Source organism: Juglans microcarpa x Juglans regia, chromosome 8D, assembly GCF_004785595.1.
Source record: "Juglans microcarpa x Juglans regia isolate MS1-56 chromosome 8D, Jm3101_v1.0, whole genome shotgun sequence".
Taxonomy (NCBI): Eukaryota; Viridiplantae; Streptophyta; class Magnoliopsida; order Fagales; family Juglandaceae; genus Juglans; species Juglans microcarpa x Juglans regia.
Window position 1 is genome coordinate 17,282,851 of NC_054608.1, and position 16,597 is coordinate 17,299,447.

The window sequence follows — 16,597 nt, forward strand, 5'->3', positions numbered from 1 at the left end:
ACACTAAACTTAAACCCTAGCCATCCATCACCCAACTTCCCAACCCTAAATTCCATCTTCCAAGTGGCGCCAACCCTAGTTCACTCTAGTGCCGTGCGCCCACATTCATTGAACCCCACACAACTCCTTGACCCTTACCACCACTCCATACACCCATCTTAGCCTAAACACCTAACCTCACCGTACCCAAGTGGTCATCTTGACCACAATTGTTCGAGAACCAAGTAAGAGAGGAACAAGGATTCGGTCATCACAAGGCCACCTTTGGCGAGGAGAACATAGTGTTTAGGGACTTGACCGAGGTCCCTAACAAGAAGACGATGGTTGAGGGTGCGATGGGGTTGCGGGTTTGTGGTTATTGGGGAGGCTTTGGTTCTAGTCTCATAATGATGGTCGATGTTTAGTGACTGGCAATGTCGCAAGCGGCTGTGGGTGGCTGTTGAGAAAGGAGAGAAATAGAGAGGAAAATAGATGGTGAGAGCGTGAGGGGCCGAGGGAGGGAAAAGGGAGATTAAGAACGTGACGCCGGTGGTCTCATTTCTTCATGGTGGCTTGCGGTGGCAATAGCTAGTGGCTAACGACAGAGCCCTAATTGAGAAAGGGGCGGAGAAGAGAACGAAAGAGAGGGAGAGAGAGAGATTCATGGGGCGAGGTTTAAGTAGAGAGGCAGGAGGGGTTGTTGCCAGCTAGGCATGACGGTGGAGGCGGTGTTATTGGTGGCGACGACGCTTGCTAGCTTGCAAGGAGGCCAACTTTGTTTTCTTGATCTAAAATAATATTTTTCATCATAATATAAAATGATGAATATTAAATAAATATTACTAAAGATATAAAATCATTTAAATAATTTTTTTAAATTATATTATTTCCAAGGCTTCAAAATTAAAGACGCTTACTTGAAAATTAAACTTGGTCCAATAACACTAAAATATCCCATTAAAATAATTTTGGATTTATGAAAATATTTAGAAGATTTTAAAACACTTAATTCAATTTAAAAAATCATCCGTTAAATTTTAAAATAAAATTCAAGATTTAATATATATAAGCAAGACTCGTAAAAATAAAACGGTCACAGTCGACGAGCAAGTGCACGTGTATACAAGGCCATAGACGACACCCTAATCTTCGCTGAACTCGGTATCTAATTAATCATTGCAATTACTAATGCTTCCAACTTTTGACTTCACTTTTTTATTCTCCTTATGATACTCGAGACGTCACGCATTATTACAACAAGACTGCTATACTGATCGACGGTCGAGTCTGTTAGTTGTCATCATTCTATTCCCTGCGAAAAACTGAACAAATCACATGCAATAACCCTAAGAATATATTTTTTCCATTTCCTTTCTGGAAGCAGAAAAGGATCATCTTTAGTGTGTTCAAATATTTTCTTGAACCGGATAACAACAGCCATTGACATGTATTATAAATCTGTTTTCTATGTTCATCATGTGCCACATTGCATGGTGGTCCAAGAACAATCAGTAAAGTCCAATGCATGCGGGCTCAGTCATTCGTACAAATGTTCAAATACTATTAATTCTCATTCTTCAATCATCACAGCACGCCGCATCTCTTAAGAAATTATTTCTAGCCTCAAACCTTACACTCTTCAATTAATGGTTTACTTACGGATCGTATTCTTCCGGAACAAAGGTAGCTAGATATAATAAAGGACGCAATTCTCATGACGATCTACTACTACATAGGTACAGTACCTTGCAAGCACTAAGCAAAATCACTCTCTGCCTCTCCGAAAAGAGTAAGAGTTCCCAGCCTTGCTTTCGCATACAAGAGAAGGAGTAATGGCAAGCACCCTTTGCACCAAGTTGAGAGATGGTAATAGAGGAGCATGGACAGCTGAAGAGGACCAAAAGCTGGCTCGAGTCATTGAAATCCAAGGTCCAAAGAGGTGGAAGATAGTTGCAGCTAAAGCAGGTAAACATATCAATTCTAACAGTAACTACCAAAAAGAACGATTCTCGAGTTAATGGTTTTGATGGAGGAGTTCCGGTTTGTTTCAGGTCTAAATCGATGTGGGAAGAGTTGCAGGCTGAGATGGATGAATTATCTTAGACCCAATATTAAAAGGGGCAATATATCTGACCAAGAAGAGGATTTAATACTTAGGCTTCATAAACTCATAGGAAACAGGCAAGTCTCTTGTTCCTGATCTGCAAGCCAAGGTTTAAGATTTTTTTTTTTTTTTTTTTTTAAATAAGAAGCCAAGGTATAAGTTATACGATCCTTATATGCAATTTAACCGATTTATATTTGCTTGCGACGTTTGGAAGTTAACTAATTTGGTGATCATTTAGGTGGTCTTTGATTGCTGGAAGACTACCGGGTCGAACTGATAATGAGATTAAGAATTACTGGAATTCTCGTTTGAGTAAGAAAATAAAGCAAAAGGAGAAGAAACAAAACAAAATTCTCAGAGTGCAAATTGATCACCAAAACAATGGAGTGGGGATGGGCAATATACTCAATAGATGGGAAGAGGGTATCTCCAAGGGATATGAGAACTCAAAAGCTAGTTTCAATGGAGATAACTTCTTCAATAGCTCTAGGGAGGAGGGGCCTTCAGATCTAGAGTGGATGAGCAAATTCCTTGAAATGGACGCAAGTTGGTTTAAGTTTTTACATGAGATATGAATTGATCTATTGTATTTAAATTGCTTCTTTAGCGGTTTATGAATCTGCTTGTGTATTCTGTTGTCAACTGGAAGTTTGATAATCCAAGGACAATTCCACTGCATGCATGATCTATTCTTTCTTTTGGGATGACAGCGAGTTGGCTCAGGTGGGTGAAAAGGGATATTGCGTGAGGCTAGAAATGGATTTTTATTTATTTTTCCATTGATTTGCAAACTGGCTCCTTTCTTTCTTACTTCTTCTTTTGCAAAAATATTCGGCAGTGGAATGTTTTTTCTATATATTTTAAGAACAAAATTTTATCAGAAATTAATGACATGCAGGAAGAGTATCCAAGTTTGTGCAGTAAACAATTGCCCACGTCACCCATTTTTTGTTCCATCAAATATGCATTCAATCCCTACACAGCTACACTGGATAAACGGCCCCTCTGCCACTCCTCTTTCTCTATCTAACAGCTCAATAACAGCCGCTTCTTCCTTTTGCCAACCTCAGCGGGGGAGGTGCTGCTGATCCATCTCTTTCCTCTTCCTTCCTCCTTTCCCTTCCAATGCTTTATAGTAATAATAAAGTTTTTTTTTTTGTTTTGTTTCTTTCCTCGTAAAATGAAAAAAAATCGCTATCAAGCTGTTAATTTTCAAAACCAGATAGTTCGTGCATCATTCTTACTAATTCGTATATTACGGGTGGGTTCTGACTCCGACAAAGTTAAAAAGTCCACCTCCGAATTTTGACTTGGACTCAGACTCCGAGTCGATGGGAGTTGGAGTTCTAATTGGAGTTCGGAACTCAAACTAGATTGAGCTGCAGATCCACAACCTCCAAGGCTCAATTGGCGCCAATCTGAATTTGGGGTCTAATTTTCGAAATACCTATTTCAAGAAATGACAAAAAAAAAAAAAAAAAAAATACCACCACAAACACAATCACAATGCAGTGAGTAAATTACATAATTACAAGACCTTCCAAAACATGCAGTGATGCAGAATCATAAACACAACGTAAAAATAAAAAAATAAAAAAAAGGAGCAAGAACCACCAAACAACCAACAAAATAACAACCGCCACAATCACAAGTTCACAACCTGTCAACCACCACTACTACAATGACAATTACCACCAAACAACCACTTGTCCACCACAATTACAACCAATCATATCCAACTTCACCAAAGTCCTCGACCAATTTAAAATGTAATATTGTATCGGAATAAAACAAAAAAAACTAAGTTAGGGATTAGAAATTGTCAATAGCCTCTTCCAATTTTGTGAAAAAATAAAAAATCTATCAGCACCATTAGCCTCTTCCAAGCATCTTGCATTGTTTTAGAAATTAAAAAAAGTTAGACAATACACCACTTGTACAACCGTAATAAAAACAAACATTATGACAAAAAATAAAATAAAAACAAATAAGCAAGTAAGCTAATAGTATTTCATTTCTCACCAGCAAAGGGGGATCTCCATCCTACGGTGCATTAATTTCAGTCATCCACAATTATTGTAAGGTTCACAACTAGGCCTACAAAATCATAAAAATTATAAGTTAAATAATTAAAACATTAAAAATATGTAAATAATCATTTAAAAACATAAAGTTACCCAATGCAAGCCTATAGCTCTCGACATCAATAGTATCTAATCCAATGGTGGTTTCATTTATTCAGTTTTGTGTGCAAACGAGGGCCTCCATGGTGGTTGGAGCTAATGAACTCCGATAAGCATCCAACACCCGACCTCCATGCTAAATGCCGACTCGAAGGCAACCTTATTGATATGAATGACTAGCACATTCCAAGCTATTCAGGAAAGGATTAGAAACTTGGTGGAATTAACCTTCCACCATGTTAAAATCAAATGCATTAGTAGGTGTCTCGACATCTTCCATAAAATAATACTCAACCTCTGTAATACCCTGCTATTTTCTTCTTACATACGCTTCTTCTTTCTGACGTACGTTCATTCTTTCTAACGTAAGCAAACTCCGAGGGCAGAAACTATATGATTGTCTGCCCCTTCCATCTAGCGACTGCGAGCCTCGTCATGATTGCCGAACCACGATGGCATGTTTCAAAAGATATTATGTGACTTCTAAGACACGCTCAATGTTTTAAATGTACTAAAAATATTTATAAGGAGTATTTCCAGTGTTATTGAACTAAGTTTGATTTTAAATACGACAATTATAATATTCTTGAAGAGTTCCAAAAATATTACAATTGTCAGAAATCATTTTAATATTATTATTAAAATGATTCCAGTTATTTAAAATATTATGGGATTTAAATTATATTAAAAGCTTTAATTAATTAAATGGTTTTATCCTTTCAAATATATTAAATAAGACTTCATCATTTATTAATGATGAATAATATTATTTTATAAACTAAAGTTAGCTTAAATAATATTCTACCTTAATTCCTCTAAGTGCTTTTAATTAAGTTAATGTTTACGCATTTTCAAATCAGTGTTTTAATCTCTCACCGTTAGATCGTTTTAAGGATCCCAAGACGAAGAGACTGGGTTAAATACCCAGACCCCTCTTCCTTCTCCCTCACTTTTCCCCAGCTCTCTCTCTCTTCTCCCTCAACTCGCGTACGCGGTACTCTACCTTCCCCCTTGCCCGATTCCTCCACCTCACAGCCCGGTGATGCCAGGCCTTACCGCCCTTTCCACCGGCACCTCCTCCCTCCGGCGAACTGGCTTAGTGCTTACTACGCCGCCATGCGCTGTCCTCCTGCGCTTCCACCTCCACAGCAACTTCCCCTCCCACCAGCCATCCTCCACCGAAGCTGGCCTCCACCATGCAGCCCTCCTTCTCCTCCTTGCGCCGCCGTACAAGCCACCAAGCACCGCCATGAACTTCCCCTTCCCTCCTCCTTCATCTGCCACGTGACCCGAGGCCCATAGACTCTCCCCCTCTCTCACACACGGGTTTCACGCCCTCCACCACCGTACGCCGCCACCCATGGCAGATGACCACCATCTCCAGCCACCACCAACCCATCCCAATCGCCCATAGCCCTGATCTGCCACCCATGCATGCACACTCTCTCTCACTCTCTCACGGGCTTCTTCCCCCTCACACACGGCCATTCCTCCTTCCACCACCTCCGAGCCTCCACGGCTCCACCAGCAACTCCCTTAGCCGAACCCTAGGTCCAAACCACCACTTTATGTGGTGGGTAGCCACTGTAAGCGATGGACAGCCACTGCGCATGGCTGATCGCCACTGTACACGGCTAGATCCACTGTGTTACGCTCCTTGCCACCATCACAAAGCCACTACGAGCCATTCCAAGACCACACTTAGCTATCCAAACGCCCAAACAATCACCGTACTTGGGTTAGCCACCACGTACGACCCTTCCGGCATCATCGACTGTGAAGATCGGCGAGCAACGCACGGGTTATCCCGTTGATGGTATAATTCTCTATCCCTCGTTAATTATATTAGATGTTGATTAGTTGATTAGGTTGTGGACTGTGCTGTTAGTAATTGTGGAGTTCACTGTATTGAGATGTGCTGTATAGTGAAGTGTTGGGCATTCTGTGTAGTGAAGTGTTGGGCTTATCTGTATAGTGCGCTGTGAAGTGTGGAGCGTAGTTAAGAATTGTGCTGTGCAGTGTTGTGGATTGTGCTGTGTAGTATGATTGTGGAGTATGTGTTGTATTGGTAATGTGGCATGTGGAATGGGAACAGTACACGCTGAGTGTACTCTGTGTGTAGGTGTAGTGTGGAAGAATAAGGAGAGTATATGTAGAAAATACCCTCCTGGTGTATTGTGGAATGTGAAAAGTACACGCGAAGTCTACTCCATGTGGTGGAGTGATGCACCATATGGCGGGTATGCCATAATGGTGATGTGGCGTAGTGTGTATGAAGAGAGTACACGAGGAGTGTACTTCATGTGGTGGAGTGATGTACTATATGGCGAGTATGCCATAGTGGTGATGTGGCGTGGTGTGTATGAAAAGAGTACACGAGAAGTGTACTCCATGTGGTGGAGTGATGCAACATATGGCGGGTATGCCGTAATGGTGATGCGGCGTAGTGTGTGAATGGAGTACACGTGAAGTGTACTCCATGTGGTGGAGTGATGCACCATATGGCAAGTATGCCGTAATGGTGATGTGGTGTAATGTGTGAATGGAGTACACATGAAGTGTACTCCATGTGGTGGAGTGATGCATCATATGACGGTTATGCCATAATAGTGATGTGGCTTAACGAGTGTGAATGAAGTACATGTGAAGTGTACTCCATGTGGTAGAGTGACGCATCAAATGGCGGTTATGCCATAATGGTGATGTGGCGTAACGCTTGTGAATGGAGTACACGTGGAGTGTACTCCATGTGGTAGAGCAATGTACCATATGGCGGGTATGCCATAGTGGTGATGTGGCGTAGTATGTGTGAATGGAGTAAATGTGAAGTGTACTCCATGAGGCAGTGACACTTCGTGTGGCGTGTCTCAGAGATAATGATGGTTGTGTGGTTGATGGTTGTGTGGTTGATGGGCGTAGAGCGTGGTAAATAGTGTCAGGAACTGTGGAACAATGTCCCAAAGTAGTTATGGCGTAGCTTGTAGTCTGAGGTGACAGTGTCACCGTGATAGACTTATGGCTAGGAGTATGCGTGAAGTAGCAGAATATGTATAAGAGTACGCAGCGAAAGCATGACTGGGCAACGTCACGAAGTGACGTAGTTACAAACAGTCATGCTTATGATGGGTGAGGAGTTATTGTAGAAATAGTGTAGCAGGAATGTGACGAGATGTCATGTGTGACAAAAGTACATGAGGAACCGTACTCGTGATGAGTTAAGGGTTGATGTAAGAAATGACATAGCGGGATATCAAGTGACGTGACAAGGTCATGGTGTAACTTGGGTGTAGTCTCGAGCTATATGACGTGACATAAGACGTGGTGAATAGAGTCTTGTCGTGTTAAGTATTAAAATAAACTGTTAAAAGAGACGGGTAGCATGAAGAGTCATGCTAGCTGGGTTAAGAGAAGGTTGGTATCAGAGTATGACCCTTGTCCCTGCGAGCAGGTGATCAACGTGTCATATGTTGATCTTAGGTGATAAAGGGGTAAGGTACATGTGTAATCTGGTTAGACACATGTGCCAGACGGATTCACCATATGTAGTGGGTAATCTGTTCTGAGCACAGTTACACAGTGCTTAAGCCGCAGAATTAGCTTAGAGCTATGTGGCTTGTATGGATGAGGATAAGGATTTAGTATGGGCTAAGGTGCATGGAGGTAGTGACGGGTGTATTGTTAGGATTGGGATGCGTGATTCCATCGGTCAGAATCATGCATTGAATGAGGTTAGTAAGAAGAGTAAGACGAATGTCTTAGTGTCTTAATCCTAAGGTGAATCATGGGTTCACTTTAGTGGATGAGCACTCGAGGCAAGACCTTGAGTTGGAAGATGTGGTGACCGTAAGTGGTCCCCAAAGGGTTTAAAATAGTAAAGGGCACGTAAGAGCACATGATAGAAGGAGAGTGTTCCAAGTGATGTGTAGTTTTATTTCTAGTTTAAGTTGCTTATGCATTAGATAGAAAATGACGTTAAGGTTATGTGTATTCATGTAGGTTGACATGAATGGACTACATGATATGCAAGTAGCATGGAGTCCAGGTAAGTGTTACGTTCATACTCTTCTAGAGTCTTTCTAAAATATAGAGAAACGAAAAGAAACGCTTTTCCTCATGATTCCTTACGAAAATACACCGAAAGACGTTTTTACGAAAGAAAATGCTAATTGTTCAAAGGTATACGTATGTACGGCCCTCCTTGGCAGCCCATTTTTACGCAACGAAAGTATTAATTGTACGCATGTGAATGGATGACTATACACTGTATCTATTGTACGTATTTTCTAAGAAAATCCATGAACTGCATGAAAGACATGAAAACGGACACTTTTATGGATCCTACGAACCGACGCTTTCATGTGCGCCATGAGGTGATGCTCATGGATGCCGTGAAAGATGACGTTTAAGGTGACACTTATGGATGCCACGAAAGCCGACGTTTAAGCTCATGTGTGTTTTAAAATGACGTTTTCAACGAATGAACTGTTAAATGAAGGATATAACTGAAATGAACTAAAAAAGGAAAGACGATTTTCGGGCTTACACCTCAAACGATGTTTTCTCATGAAAAGAAATATTTTCTCATGAAAAGACTGTTAAAGGAAAGAAAGAACTGAATGAAAGCTCTAGCTCTTTAGAGCTGACATGAATGAATGAATGAAAAACAAGAAGGACATGAAAGCATGAAATGTATGAAAATACGTAACGGCCACATGAATGAATGAAAAGGGTACCAATGAATGGGCAGATTGCAATGCCAGGTAAGTAGTACTGGTAGTACACCTAGTGATGTTCCCTATGAAAGGGGTTCCCAACCTGTGGCCACGGGCGGAGTCCGGGTCCAAAGGAAGACCGCTAACCCTAACACACGGGGCGTAACAGTGTGTACTGGCCTATGAAAGTGATAAGAAAGAATGTATGCATGGATGAACACACGAATACACGAATGCACGAACTTTTAAGAAATGAAGGTACTGACGGGGGAAACGTTTTACGAAAAGAAAGTCCCTTTTTAAAAGAAAACCCCGTCCAGTGATGTTTTCAAATGAACGCACGTATGTATGAATGCACTGCATTCTTGCAGAAATGAAGGCACTGACGGGGGAAACGTTTTACGAAAAGAAAGCCCATTTTCAAAAGAAAACCCCGTCCAGTAATGTTTTCAAATGAATGCACATATGTACGCACGCATGTACGTATAGTATGTATGAATGATGAATGTATGAATGAAAACCTATGCTGTTATATTTTAACTGTATGAAGTAATGCTTACGAGTCATCGACTCATTTTAGTTTTTATGCATGTCCCTCCCCCACAGGAACTGAATGATCAGGACGGACACGGCCCATGGGGAAGAGCACAGAAGTCTAGGCACGAGTTTTAATCATACGAGAGACCTTTTTATTGTAAGATTAATATTTTATGCTGTAAACCTCTTTTATTCTAAAAGCACATTTTATCTTATAAACGTAGAGTCTTGCATCTTGGGTATGCAAGTAAAAAGTTTTAAATCGAATGGTAATTCTCGTCGTTCTTTCTAAAATTATTTTATAAAAAGTCTCATCACATGGACGAGCATTACAACCTCAGACCTACACTGCATAGTTTTCCTCAATGCACGAATTTGATGATACCGTTACATCAAAACAGATGAACTCAATGTATGTGTTTCATCTAAAGAAGATGTTGAGCCAGTCAGGCGTGAAGAGCTACCACCTTCAGTTGAAAATTGACCACTGTTATTGTAATGAGTATATGAGTGTGGCGCCCCCGACCCCCATGTACGGAAACTTGGGAATCGAGACGCCCGGATGATGATAAAATGGTCACGCATCCCAACGATAATGCCAAGTGTGTGTAAATACAACAATATACAATGAACAACGCAGCAAATAATTTAAGTCAACTAAGTACCGGAATTTTTAATATAAATTTACATAAGTAAAACGTTTAAAAAGAGTTATACAGTTATCCCAAAATAAAATATAATACAAGGCCAAATACATGAATGAGTGATCCCATATCACTCCTCGGGCGGAGCCGAATCCTCAGGCTCACCCTCAGCATCATCTGCATCAAAATCTGCGTTACCATAAAATGGTACCCGCAGGTAAGTATAATTCAAACAACACTTGAGAATAAAAATGCATTAATGTAAACAACAATTATGCATGCATATGATGAAATATGCTTTATGCCCAAAACATCATTTTTCCCGAAAATGAATATTTTCCAATGCATGCCAAAATCCCATTTGGCCCAAAACATATCCATAAAAACATTTCCAGTCATTTTCCCTAAAAATGGTCCAAAACAATAATCCACAATTTTCCCAGAAAATGGTTCACATAAAAATCATTTTATCCAACACACGCTATTTTCCCAGAAAATAGCCCAATAATCCATTTTAACCATATGCACCATGATCTCCCTAGAGATTATTCGCACACCCTGGCTCCCTTCATCACACCACGGGTAATGACTGTGTGAGTGACTTCGTAACGAGCGATGCTCAGTTCCAGGCCCAACGCGTTCGTGGCCAAGCATCCTCTAGCCCCCGCCAGCAGAGGGGCCACGGAGTTGATACAAGAGCGTTACCATCCCGTCTGATCCTGTTGTTGCCCAATGACAACCCAGGGGACGTCACTCAGTATATTCCACTCCCGAGTGGCCAAAAGAGCTCTACCGAGATAATACCCCATCTCAGCTTGGGGTCGTGATACACACGCACCCAAAATCCATTTCTCACATGAAAACTCAGTTTTCATGAAATACACATGAATATGTATGCAATCATGCAAAAATTCAGTTTTCATTTACAAACATGAACATGCGTACAAATATGCCATGTACATGAAACAACACAATATCTAACAACCAACAAATCACAACACACAACAACTCCATTCTCCAATCCATCCGACCCCCTTACTCTTCGGACTTAGTCCGGCACAACCAACCAGATCACAATAAAATGTGTTAGTACAAAAATACATTTAAATCTCAAAAGTTCTTTGAAAAAATACTTACAGCGCTATAATATAATTTTCAAAGGATCATGAAGGTGCTAGAAGTGGCGGCACAACAATATAACAATGCAAAATGCACTATGGCCATGGGTCTCAATATGCAAGATTTTGAATGAGGACAAACGAAGACTTGAGATTTCTAAGGAAGGGCTTAGGGATGTCGGTGAAGCTAGTGGTGGTGGTGGTTGGCCGTGAGTGGCCGCGTGGGAGGTGTTTGGAGGCCAAAATGCTCAAATTAAAAGATTAGATGGTGGAGCTTTACAGGTGACAGATTGGAGCTGGGGATGGGTGGGTTAGGTTGCTGGGAGGTAGCCGGTGATGTAGTGAAGAAATGGTGGCCAATGGCAGTGTGTGAACACAAAAGGTGCCGCGGCTTGAAGCCGTGCATGGAGGAGAGTGGTGGCGCGAGAGAGGGTGGGAATGAAGGGGGGTGGTCGCTAGCCGAAGGGGAAGAGAACGGGTGGAGTGGTGACGACCACGATGGCGCACGACAGCAGTGGGTGGAGGACGACACAACGAACATGAGAGAGATGGGCTCGCAGGTAGGAGAGAAGAGAGAGAGAGAGAAGAAAAGAAAATGAGGAGAAAAAGAACAGAAGAAGAAAAGAAAAGAGGAAAAGAAAAAAGGAAAAAGAAAAAAGTGAGGGAAAGAAATGAGGTCTAATCCTCAGATCTTGGATCACACAAATGATCCAACGAAAATGATTTCAAAATATCAAGTCAAATAAAATAATTTAAACGTAGTGATTAAATGCAAATAAAGTAATTAAATCCAACAATAAACTAATTTAAAATAAAGTGCAATTTAAATGCATAACAATAATTAATATTTAGAAAGCATATCAAAATAATTTTCACAAATTAAAAAATCATAAAAATAAACCAACTAAAAATCCGATAAACTTAAAACAAGAGAACTAATATTTAAATTAATAAAAATAATCATTTAATTAAAAATACACTAAAATACGAGATGTTACATAAGTCATCAATATCACTTTTGAGCGCTTTAATAAACTCATTAGCCTTCTCATTCCCGAGGACGTCCCTAATCCAAAATTTTATAATAACCAACTTATATCGGGGGTCAAGGATCGGAATAACAAATAATAATCTATTTATCTTCTCAACATTCTCCTAATATTTATTATATTTAGATTTCATCCTCATGACCATAGCATTCAACAATCCCACAATGTCAACACATCATTGTTGCAAGTGATCATAAAGTCTCGAGAGCTTGTCGAAGTACATGTTCGCAATAGTATATTTGGTACCAAATATCCGTAGATTTATTTTATAAAATAACTTTAAAAATTGAACAAAATACCTCACATTGGCCAATCAAATGTGTCCGGCGCACCAAGCCCCTTCTCCCCCTACTAACTCCAGCAAAACATACCTCAACCCTCATCTTCGACCTCCATCCACTCAAATGCTCATTGGTAATGGAACATCCAAACTCAACATATTAGATGTTGGGATCTCAAGTTGTTTGGCTATTGCCTTAAACTTGGCACCTTTGGGGGAAGCCTTCACATAGCTCACAAGTTTGCGGACTTTGGTAATAGAATCATCAACCTCTTTCAACCTCTCAGCAACTATGAGGTTGATGATATGAACAGAACATCAAACATGGATAAACTCATGCTCACGAATAATATCCTCTTTTACCGTCGTATTCTGCCTGAACCAATCACTTGCAGTATCATTCGCATGGGCATTGTCAACTGTGATACAAAACACTTTTTTGATTCCCCAATCTTTTATACAATCATCCATTTCTGCCCCAATAGATGAACCCTTGTGATCAACAATTTATTTGAAACCAATAATCCGCTTGTGTAACGTCCAATCACTGTCAATAAAGTAGACTGTGATACATATGTAACTGACATTCTGTATGGACGCCCATGTATTAGTCGTAAATGATACTATTTGGTTAGTGGTAATAAACATCTCCTTCATCTCCACCTTCTCTTTGGTATGCCTCTTCAAATAATCTCGCATCACTGTATACCGTGAAGGCATGAAAAAACGTGGCTCAAGAGTGTGCACAAATTTACTGAAACCTTTTTTGTCAACTATGGTAAAAGGCATTTCATCACATATGATCATCTCCGCAAGCAAATCCCTCAACATCTTTTCATTGTATTGAGGGATTGACAGTTTCTTAAATTGTGTACCATCAGTGGTAGAAGTTTCGTTACTGAGCTTGGTCTGATCAATACCCACCTACCCCTTGTGTATCTTATACCACTGGCAACCATTAAGATGTGTTATTAATACAGAGGTGCCTCTCTTCTTCGAATAACAATCACAAAGTTTCCCACAGTGGTGACATCTTGCTTGTGGGTTCTCACGATCGTCAGAAATTTTAGTGAAATGTTCCCATGTCCACGATATGAATATGCATCACCTCCTCTTCATTAAGCATATCCTCATCTTCTACATCTATTGGGACTCGACTACTTGCACAAGAAGTAGTTGCTCTAGATGTTGGTGTAGGGGTGGAAGTACCCCCACCAAGACTAGATGTGGGTCTAGATGTAGGAACTGTGGCATCCCCTTGTAGATGATCGTCCACTGTGATAACCTTATCATTAACCATTTCACTTCTTTGTTTTCCTCTACAGGTATTCGAAATGTACCTCATGTGCTTGATAACATTGACAGCAAAATCACAATAGAGATGAATACAGACCTTATTAAACCATATTCTGTGGATGAGGTCAATAGAGTTTTGAAAGAAATGCACCCCTCGAAGGCCACAGGACCTGATGGAATGCCTCATTTATTCTTTCAATAGTATTGGCCTCAAATTGGTAATTCTATATCTACTGTTGTCCTTCATGCTCTAAACACTGGTGAATTCCCATAAGTTGTTAACCATACTTATATTACCATGGTTCCCAAGAATAAGAATCCTATTAAAGTCAATGACTTTAGCCCTATTAGCATCTTTAATGTACTATACAAGTTGATATCTAAAGTAATTGCTAATAGGATCAAATATGTCTTACTTGCTGTTATCTCAATCTACCTTCTTACCTGGTAGATTGATATCAGATAATGTCCTTATAGCCTATGAGGTTCATCATTTTTAAAAAGGAAAAAAAGGGGTAAGAAGAGTTATATGCGTAACACCCGCTCATTTCTCTCTCGATTGGTTACGAGTCTCATCTATGCGTTTTAAATACTGAAGCCGTGTTTTAAATATAACGGTTGATTTTTAAAGTATGCCAGTGTTTTAAAGCCCTCGAATATTTTAAATGCCCTGCAAATATTTATATGAGGTATTTCTAGTGTTATTGAACCAAACCTGATTTTAAGTAAGACAATTGAAGAGTTCCAAAAATATTATAATTGTAGAAAATCATTTTATCTAAATGATTTTAGTTATTTAAAATATTATACGATTTAAATTATGTTGAAAACTCTAATTAATTAGATGGTTTTATACTCTTACAGATATTAAACAAGACTTCATCATTTTATTAATGATAAAAGAATATTATTTTATAAACTAAAGTTTATTTTAAATAATATTCTATCTTAATTCCTGTTAGTACTTTTAGTTAAGTTAATGTTTATGCATTTTCAAATCAGTATTTAAAGCCCACTGTTAGATCGTTTTGAAGATCCCAAGATGAAGGGTTGGGATCAAAACCCTAGCTCCCTCTCTTTCTCCCTCACTTTCCCTCTTCCCTCTCTCTCTTCCCTCCCTTTCACACCGCACGTCCCCCTCCCTTACCCAATTCTCTTCTTCAGTAGTCTAGACACAGCGCACCGCCACCTGCAGTGCCGTCACCGTCATCAGCTCCACCTCACCAGCCTCCTCCTCCTCCTCCAGACCCAACCACCACGAGCCTCTCTCTCTCTCTCTCTCTCTCTCTCTCTCCCCACAACAACCAAGCCCAGAAACAGTCCCCTCTCCTTGTGGTTTCTCCCTCTTGTAGCTACTAGCGCCACCGTCGACCACCACTGAAGCACCGCACCTCCACCACCTCACACCGGCGACCACCTCTCACTAATCTAACCCATGACATCTCCCTCTCCTCCCCATTTCTTCTCTCTCACCGGTTCACTCACCGCAGCCTAGTGGCGCTGCCACTGCCACCCACGCCACCGCACCACTGCCTCTAGCCACTGTCGCCACCTCAATGCCACCACTAGCTCCACCGCACCTCCCTCAGCCCCTCCATGCCTGGCCATAGTCCTCAGCTGCCCCTAGCCTTCGCATGCATCCTCACCCTCTCGGATGCACTGTACACGGCTAGATCCACTGTGTTCCGCCCCTTATCGCCACCACAAGGCCACCATGAGCCCTTCTAAGACCACACCTATCTATCCAAACGCCCAAACATACACCATACATGGTTTACAGCCACTGTACGTGGCTAACTGCCACTATACAGAGCTTTAGCTGCCACCCACGGACTCCCCACCATGTCGGCCACCCTCGCACAACCTAGATCTAGTAGCCAAAATCCTAGATCCCGTCCCCGAGATAGTCCCATTGTAAGGTCATGGTAGTGACTGCTATTGCCCAAGCTAGTGGCTTCCAATGCTACTAGCCATGCCGGACAGCGAGCAACGTACGAGTTCACATGCAAAGGTGAGGTAGCGTGGTGGATTCGGAAGAGAGTAAAGTGTACTCTCTTGGCATAGTGTGGGATAAGGAGAGTATACGTGAAATATACCGTCCTGGCGTAGTGTGGATGCGAAGAGTACACATTGAGTATACTCTATGTGGCGTAGCGTAATGTGAAAGGTGTACATATAGAGTGTACTTTATGTGGTGGAATGATGCACCATGTGGCATGCCTCGTAGTAGTGCTGACGTAGTGTGATGTGAAAGGAGTACACATGGAGTGTACTCTATGTAACATAATGTGGATTGGAGGGAGAACACGAGGAGTGCACTCCCTGGGGTAAAGTTGTGATGTGCCATATGGTGTGTCACGAAATGTGAGATGGTTGTGTAGTTGAGAAGTGTGTGGAGCGTGATATGGAGTGTTAGGAACAGTGTCCCAGAGTAGCTATGATGTGACTCATAGTTCCAGTGACGGGTGTCAGTGCAACAGTGTTATGGTTGTTGTACGTGTGAAGTGACAGAATAATGTAACAGTGGCGTAGTGGAAGCATGACGGGGGAATGTCACGAAGTGACATGGTTAAACAAGAAGTCGTGCTGGTGATGAGTGATGAGTTAGTGTAAGAGCGATCTAGCGAGAACGTGATGAGATGTCACGATGTGATAGGAGTACGTGAGGGACCGTACTCATGATGAGTTAGGA

At 41.0% G+C, this 16,597-nt stretch overlaps 1 protein-coding gene across 1 annotated transcript; it reads left to right on the forward strand.

Moving 5' to 3' along the window:
* The first annotated feature begins 1,674 nt into the window (after positions 1-1,674).
* Positions 1,675-2,241, forward strand: LOC121243238 (transcription factor MYB3-like). Its single transcript, XM_041141334.1, has 2 exons — positions 1,675-1,944; positions 2,031-2,241. The coding sequence occupies exons 1-2, from the start codon at positions 1,812-1,814 to the stop codon at positions 2,177-2,179; spliced, it is 282 nt and encodes a 93-aa protein (XP_040997268.1). The 5' UTR covers positions 1,675-1,811; the 3' UTR covers positions 2,180-2,241.
* The last annotated feature ends 14,356 nt before the right edge of the window (positions 2,242-16,597 follow it).

What these genes read in the sequence shown, in the direction of transcription:
- LOC121243238 (XM_041141334.1), top strand. Translation starts at nt 1,812, where the DNA reads ATGGCAAGCACCCTTTGCACCAAGTTGAGAGATGGTAATAGAGGAGCA. An exon ending in GATAGTTGCAGCTAAAGCAG is followed by an intron (nt 1,945 to 2,030) that starts GTAAACATATCA and finishes GGTTTGTTTCAG; the next exon opens with GTCTAAATCGATGTGGGAAG.